At 39.7% G+C, this 7,515-nt stretch overlaps 1 protein-coding gene across 2 annotated transcripts; it reads right to left on the bottom strand.

Annotated features, from left to right (window-relative positions):
* Positions 1–2,465: 2,465 nt before the first annotated feature.
* Positions 2,466–7,123, bottom strand: trappc3 (trafficking protein particle complex subunit 3). Of its 2 annotated transcripts, XM_029514179.1 has the most exons (5): positions 6,965–7,123; positions 5,938–6,035; positions 4,758–4,857; positions 3,366–3,548; positions 2,466–3,159 (listed from the first exon to the last, which is right to left on the bottom strand). In XM_029514179.1, the coding sequence occupies exons 1-5, from the start codon at positions 7,004–7,006 to the stop codon at positions 3,040–3,042; spliced, it is 543 nt and encodes a 180-aa protein (XP_029370039.1). In that variant the 5' UTR covers positions 7,007–7,123; the 3' UTR covers positions 2,466–3,039. The 2 variants fall into 2 exon arrangements, with proteins under 2 accessions (XP_029370039.1, XP_029370040.1); XM_029514180.1 differs by lacking the exons at positions 4,758–4,857; positions 5,938–6,035.
* Between the last annotated feature and the right edge of the window lie 392 nt (positions 7,124–7,515).

Below are 7,515 nucleotides of genomic sequence, written 5' to 3'. Positions count from 1 at the left end.
AAGAAAAGAACAGGAAAGGATAGGAAGATTGAAGCCATGAAAATGATGGAGAGAATAAAGTGAGAAAAACCAACAGAAACAGTTGGTAGAAATGGATGAAATGGAAGTAGAAGAAAGGGGTGCAGTATTCAATAAATACAGGTCAATACCAGGCTGTGCACTGGGCTTTACTGTCACAGCGTTCCTTTCACCATTTGTTTCCCATAAAGGCCACATGGAAACGTTGAACTGGCTTAAAGCAGATCGGCGCACATTGTCTCAGGCCAGTAATATTTGCTACTTGTTCTTCAGGACTGTCTTAATAAACTTTTTTTTTTAATACAGTCAGATGCAATAAAAAAATATGAATACTAACAGAAAATGAAAAACACAATAAACACAAATATTCGCCAATGGCAGACGATAAATGACCAGGGTGTAGGATATGAGTGATGGGAAATGTTTATCACCCAGAGTCCATGTTCATGTTTGGGATTTAAATAACTATGGGAGAGAAATAGGAAGGGGCGGGACAATTGATAAAAATAGCATCTTCAAAGCAATTCCTCATGGCTCAGGGACATTTATAAGTACATCCAAAACAACTCTTTCGTGTCTTCTTGTGTTTTCATTATGTCACATCTGCAATCTTGCAAAAGGAACAAAAATTACAGATGCACAGGTTATGAGAAGTGAAGTCATAGCAGAGCATTCATTAGTTTGTAGTCTTCATGCCTTCTTGTTAAATGGACAAAACTGTGGAAACAATCAGCACAAAACTCACAACAGGCATACTGGTAGAACTTTAAGGGCTAGGAAACAGAAAATGGCCTATCTGTGTGTTTGGACAAGGTCCTTCTAGTGTATATTAACAGCTATTTGTGAGTACTTTGGTGGTAATAAATTCATCCTCACTGTGGCCTCCCTGTATATTACATGTGTGTATATGTATGTGCATTTGTCAAGTTAAATATTGAGAACATATGGCAGAGTGATACAGCTTTCCACATATACACAAATCCAGCTGTCCTCTCATCCCCAGTGGTACACAGTTCTGATTCTGCCAAGTAATTTACATGAGCTTCTGCACCTGAAAAAAAAAAAAAAAATCCTGTCCCTCTTTTCATCCAACATCCATATCACAGGACTACAAGGTGCATAGATATGTGTAAGTAATGTGTTGAGAGTTTGCCTCACGGCCAGCTGGGCTTATTGCATGCTGACGGCCCTCACTGTGCTTCCACTTTCCACTCTTGATCCTTTTAAATGAGCAGTACCCCAGACAGAAGTGAGCAGAGGCTTAAGATGGTAAATAATACTAAGAAATCCCACCCTAATACATCTTCCCAAGGATTACAAAGTACAAAGACTGCATGTTGTCATCATTCCTCAAATCTTGAGCCAAATCAAAGCGAGGGCCTACAAATTGGCATTGGTCACTCTGCTCAACTACTGCGAATTGTCTCCACTTTCCACAGTCATAATCTGAAAATGAACCTTTCATTCATGTTTACTGGCAGCTATAGCCTCTATTCCCACAAAAAAAATGAATTTATTTCTCCCACCATATCCATCTTTGGCCAAAAAATGCTCAATGTACATAGGCTATCCTACAGTACATACCAGAGAACAATGTAGCCTGCAGCTAAGGAACATAATGTGCACAGCAACCTCTGGTGGCCGTTGGGAGAACACAACTTTAATTCCCAAACATGAAAACTTTAAAACCATCGATGAATTAACGTAATAACAGCTATAATAAAACAGCATCCTATACAGTAGGATGTGTAGAGTCGGTTCCAGCCTATTCCCAAAAGGAAATCCCTGTCTGACAATCTCATCCTTAGTGCTTTTTGCAGCCTCGTGACAAATGTTATCGTCATTACACAGTAAAATAGAAAAGACAGAAGAATAAGAAAAACATGGCTAATGATCTCATCAAATTCAGAACAGATTTTTCGTTCCAAAGCAGGATGAAGGATCATTTGTTTGCGTGTGTGTGTGCATGTGTGTGCGCCTGTGAATAGCCGCCTGTGTTTTCCGTTATTGACGAGGTGTGTGTGTGTGTGTGTGTGTGTGTGTGTGTGTGTGTGTGGACCTAAATGAGAAGTTGCGTTTGTTACTTCTGTGTGATGTAAAGCCATTCACAGGTGTGACAACCAGAACCTAGCACTACTGACTGTTAGTTAGGCTTCCTTTTTCTGTATGAGCATGCACGCGTACATACACACACACACTAAGTCACAAATTATTTCCATGTACCCTAAACAAACATGAGGGGAAAATTAGGTCTGTTATTGTTTTCCTTTGCAGTGTGGCTGTGCTACTACAAAGGAATAACACACACTGAAAAAACAACTTACATGGTTGTGCGCAGGACACAGTATGTGTGTGTGAATAGTTAAAACTGTTTCAGGTCCTCTAACAGGCATGTTATGAAGTGTCACTTCTCTAGCCTTTCACAAACACAGGAGGAAATCATTATATCAAATATGTTGCATTTATTTGACATATATGTCTACATAAATTATCGGGCCAGACCACTGGCAACAATATAGCATGTGTTTCAAAGAAAAGGAAACAAGACAAATGTGAAAGAATTACAAACTGTTGCTTGCTGAGCTTTCCTGCCTTGCTCTGAAGAAAAATGATAACAAGCAACACAAGAACAAATGAAAACAATGAAACTATTACAGAAACAGGGAAAAATTGGCTTTCCACAGGGAGTGGTGACAGGAAAATGGTCCAGAGGGTTCTTTTACCCCTCTATACTGACAGCTGTCATTAGAAGCTCTCAAACTGTTATGTAGATCAGTCGTAGAACAATGTTATGATCTTTCGTTGTGTTTCAATAGTGTACTGTTGTTTTTTTTCTGTGGGATGAATCTCAATAGTCTTTCTGTATAATGATAGATATAAAAAAAAAAAAAACAACCAGGAGATCCTAGAAATTAAGAGGCGTTTTCTTCACATCAACCTCAATTCCTTTCATAGTGTGTGAGACGATGATGTGAAGTGCCGTGCCGAGCCTTGCCTTACATAACTTCCCCTTCAAATCCATTACTCATCTCCTGCTGGCAGATTTTCTTCGATCCTTTTGATGAACTTCATGCGGATTTCTGTAACATTGTCCCCTCTCAGAGTGTCCTGGACAAATCTCACATCCACTGCCATCTGGACCTGAAAAAGAATAAGATTCAGTTACAATTCTATGCAGAACAGGAATCACAGGAAAGCCTTTCACACTAATTTGTTCCTGTATTATATGTGCACTACCAGAACATCAACATTTTACGGAATGGTGATCTTTTCCCCTCCTTAAAATAAGCTACATAGTCGGCAGCACATGTTCAGATTGTGTAAATTCTTGGAAGTGTTGACTTTACCATCTCCAGGGCTCCTCGGAGGACCCCGCACAGCAGGTTGGAGTAGATCAGCGTGCTGTGGGTATCTGGCAGCTCAACAAAGTCTACCAATGGGTTGTTTTCTAAGATGAGGGAGAATTCATCTCCTGCCGGGCTCCAGTTGGTCACACTGGGGGTGATTCCCAGGTACGTCTTAAATGCACTCTGACAGCAAGCACAATATTTTCAGGAAAGGGTAAGTCAGAAAACAGGCAGGATTTCTCAACTGAAAACAGTTGCTTAACTGTTTAACTAATCACTTTATCTGAAGCGCCTCATCCATCAAAGATAAGAATAGTACATTTTCAGATTTTTTTCACCAACAGCTTTACGGCTCCAATAAAAATTTCTCTTCACCAAAAGAAACTAGCAGCTGCGCTGAGATGAATCCTGCCAAATTCTTTGATCATATTACATTTGCCTATTACTCAAGACACATGCTAGATTGAATTGAAGGATTATTATCTGTGCTCTGAGTCCATTGTTATTTTTGGTCTCAGGTGAAAGAGGTCATGTAGTCACAAAGTTCTTATCTGTCCACATTTTATTATCTGGTCTTCTCTCTTAATATCAAGTGAACCTGCAGATCATGGCCAAAACAGATTGGCCGAGCCACTGACTTCCCCTCAGCTCAGTACTTAAGTTAAAGATATCATTTTAAAGTTGGTATTTTTTACGCAACTGCTTTCTGGTAACTGCCGCGTGTTGCTCCTGCTCTGCATCAGCATCAGTCAGATATATTACAATCACGTTTGGCGCTGCAGAGATTTGAACTGATACATTGTAGTCAGGACTTCAAATCTGATTTAAAGACACTGATAACTAAAAATAATTAAATCAAAGGAAAACTATTTCAGTTTCACTACACGTCACATGATGGCCTAAGGAAAGCTGACATTCAAAACTCCCATAGTGGTACTATACTTCACTTCATGGCCAGCAGCCAGTTCCCTGAATTAGTGTTGGGTTACATCTGTGGCAGGACTTCCTTTGCAAGCAGGAGCAACACCTTGAAAACAGCTGGAGTGGTGAACACAGGGTCAGGTCTTTTAGTAGCCTTTCTTTGTTTGCTTGTTTCCTTCTGTCTCTCCACATCAAAGAATAATGCCAGAACAAAGTGCAACATATCACATCGGTGGGATGTATTCAGTATTAAAGTAACTATAAAACGCAGCAAAGGGGAACGGGATCTTGTCCTAAAATTCAGTAAAATGCAGAGTATTGCTCTTCAGGACTGTATTCAGGGTGTGCTAAGCATCCTCCTCCACCTCCCATAGTGCCTCCCTCTTCTCTCATCATCTTTGAGGGTATTTCACCAAGAACTTTGGAGAAATCCAAAGTTACGCTGTGATTGTCCTAAGACCTTCCAATTACCTTAGCAATGACATCGGCTGTTTCTCTGAAGTCCTGACACCTGCCAATACTGGAGCGGGCCAAGAAGTCCTCAATGAGACGCACTCCAATGTTATAACCCCTGAGAAACACACAGAGAGAGGTGAGAGAGAAAGATAAAGTCATTATGTCTCTTCATAGTCTTCACAGGCTAAACCGCATTGGACTGTAAAGAGACAGAAAGCACTTAGAAATGCTCAAAGTCATTTTTGGTTTTTATCAAACTTTTTACTTAGTAATTATGATTAAAAGGTCAAGTCACCTAACGTTAACTGCAGAGTCTGAGGCCAAAAGAAGCATCTCAATCCTAACATGGTCTGCCTCTCATCAGCTGGTTGGCAACAGGCAGAGTGGGCAGTCCAGACTCACTGCCTTCTAAGGCCAGGTAAGACTAGCCTCATCTCCCAGAGCTTAAGGTTGCTATACAACCAGGAAAGCAAAGTACATCCAGTCCAAAGTCCTGTGAGCTTGACAGGATGTTTTACATTTTTGAGTTATAAATCAATCTTTGTTCATAATCTTATTTAGCGGGCGCATTATGTCCAGGATAGTGTTCCAAAGATTTTTTTTTACCTTAAAAACAGATATCTGCCTTTTATTCTTCCAAGTCTCAAATATGGTCTAAAATAACAAGAGTACAGTGGAACCTCTGACACAGAGGTGTGAGAAAAACAGCCTCATTTTGTCATCTCTATTACACTTTGTGGCAAAGTATATTATGAATAGAGAAGAATGTGGCTGACTGGTGGGAAACAGTGAAAAGAGAGACACCCAAGAGGTAAAAAAAATCCCTTCCCTGCCCTTGATTAAATAAGCATAATTTTGATGTATTGGACACAAGCAACGAAGTTTATATTCTCAGTTTGAATTTTGCAATGCTGTTACGGTACATTCTGTACTGATAGGAACTTTGTTAGTAAAGTTAATTAGAACATATGAAATGAAAGTCGAGTGGATGAAAACAGGTATTAGCTGGGAATAAAGTATATCATAAATAAAACAAATTATGTGAATAGCAAACAAACTGTTGTGTGAATAAATTGTTGATAAATATTGTTTTTGAGGATGCATTGTTGATGACAAAAATTGCTCAGCATCTTCATTACGCATTGACTAAACTTGGGTGAGATGGTGGCTCATGAAAGTGAATATGGATACTTACATCTTGTCCAGCTGTTTATTGACTTCCTCGTCGTTCTCATAGTCTTTACAAAGCTGGGTGACGAGGGCCCCATAGGTCAGAGTGAACAGCTCAGAATTCTACAGCAGAAATAACAAAATTGTCACATTGCTACCCAAAATGGACTGAATGACTATAATTTGCTTCTTATTGCATAACAAAACACAAACCAGAAGGCGTCCTGGTAAAACGCTGAAAAACATGACTAGTGGCGAGTAGGACTTGTAATATGTGCTGAAAGTCAATGGAAATATTTAACTGTTGTTCATATTTGTTTTCATCATGTAACCACCATCTACTTTACATTAATGATTGGGATGAAAAAGTAAAACACCGTAGAGAGACAGACACAGGGACATTTCCTACACCAGAAGGTCACCTTTTGGACATCTACCCCTGTTGGTAAAAAATGCTAATATATATTATTATTATCATAAAAACACATCATACGATATATACATTGCACTTCATTATTCATTAACTTGATCTGTATTCCTTGTCTTCACTGCAGCTGGAAAAAAAACATGCCTTACATGTCTGTACTTTATATTGATAATGGGAATAAAAATGGCTCACTCACAGAACTGACCTTTTTCATCACAAATCCGGCACTGGCTCATTTATGGATATTAAAATGCTTCAAGAAATATCCTTCAATTTAAGTCTGCTTAGGTTTAGTCGTTTTTATTTGCCCTCGTAAATTGTACTAGAAAGGCATGTCATGAATTTTGTAGGTTTTTTCTTTTGATTTTTGGACAGCACAGCAGCAAACATCTTTAACGCAGCTGCTTTAAACAGACTACAGGTCATGTCAAAGCTAGCAAAGTTCACCAATTCTATACACATTTTATTCAGATCCTCCGCGGGCTTCTCTTACATCGCTTATGAATCAGGATAAATGGCTGACAAGTAAATCGTCCGAGGTTTAACGCAGTCTGCTGCAAAGTCAGCTAACGTTTTTAGCATTGTGCTAGCTAGGCTAGCTGCAGTGGCCTGATGTTGATCCTACCATCTTCTTGCTGTCTGTTGTTCGGTTGGATTGCCTGGACATTGTGGACAGTATTACAGGATGACACAGGTGCCGGCTCGATATTAATCCTTTATTTATTTGATTCCGGTTCGACTCTTATTTCCGTAATCACCGGTTCTGCCGCAAATTTCCACTAACGTCAAGTTAGTCAGCTTGCAATACAAGCTTCCGATTTATTACTTCGGACTAAAATAACGTGAGCGAAATTGGACAGTAATTTAAAGCACGGAGCTGGATTAGAGAATGAGATTCATAAATCTTATTTTATAAGCAACATTTTTGCTATTTTGTTCTTGGGTCGGGCCTTTCGTTTTTTTAAAGCGAAACACTTTTGGCGCTTTATTTTGAAGGCCAGATCATCTGATTTCCGGTACCGCTGGAGTTCATCTTTGTTGTTTCAACGCAGTCCGTCAGTCAGCTGTTCAAACAGCTTTCCTTCGGCTGTTTGACTCCGGGACGGGGGCTTTTATCGCCACCCTCGTCCTGGCGGGGGAACTGAAGGAACAGAAGACTTGTTCTCCGAAACATCT

The sequence above is a fragment of the Echeneis naucrates genome, chromosome 11 (assembly GCF_900963305.1).
Source record: "Echeneis naucrates chromosome 11, fEcheNa1.1, whole genome shotgun sequence".
Lineage (NCBI taxonomy): Eukaryota > Metazoa > Chordata > Actinopteri > Carangiformes > Echeneidae > Echeneis > Echeneis naucrates.
This window is presented reverse-complemented; position numbering and strand designations above follow the sequence as displayed.

Bases quoted from the DNA above. Each gene is read 5' to 3' on its own strand.
- trappc3 (XM_029514179.1), bottom strand. From the start codon at position 7,006: ATGTCCAGGCAATCCAACCGAACAACAGACAGCAAGAAGATG. The intron at 6,036-6,964 runs GTAGGATCAACA...TTTCTGCTGTAG, and splicing joins CAACAGACAGCAAGAAGATG to AATTCTGAGCTGTTCACTCT. The intron at 3,549-4,757 runs GTAATTGGAAGG...GCTTGCTGTCAG, and splicing joins CAGCCGATGTCATTGCTAAG to AGTGCATTTAAGACGTACCT.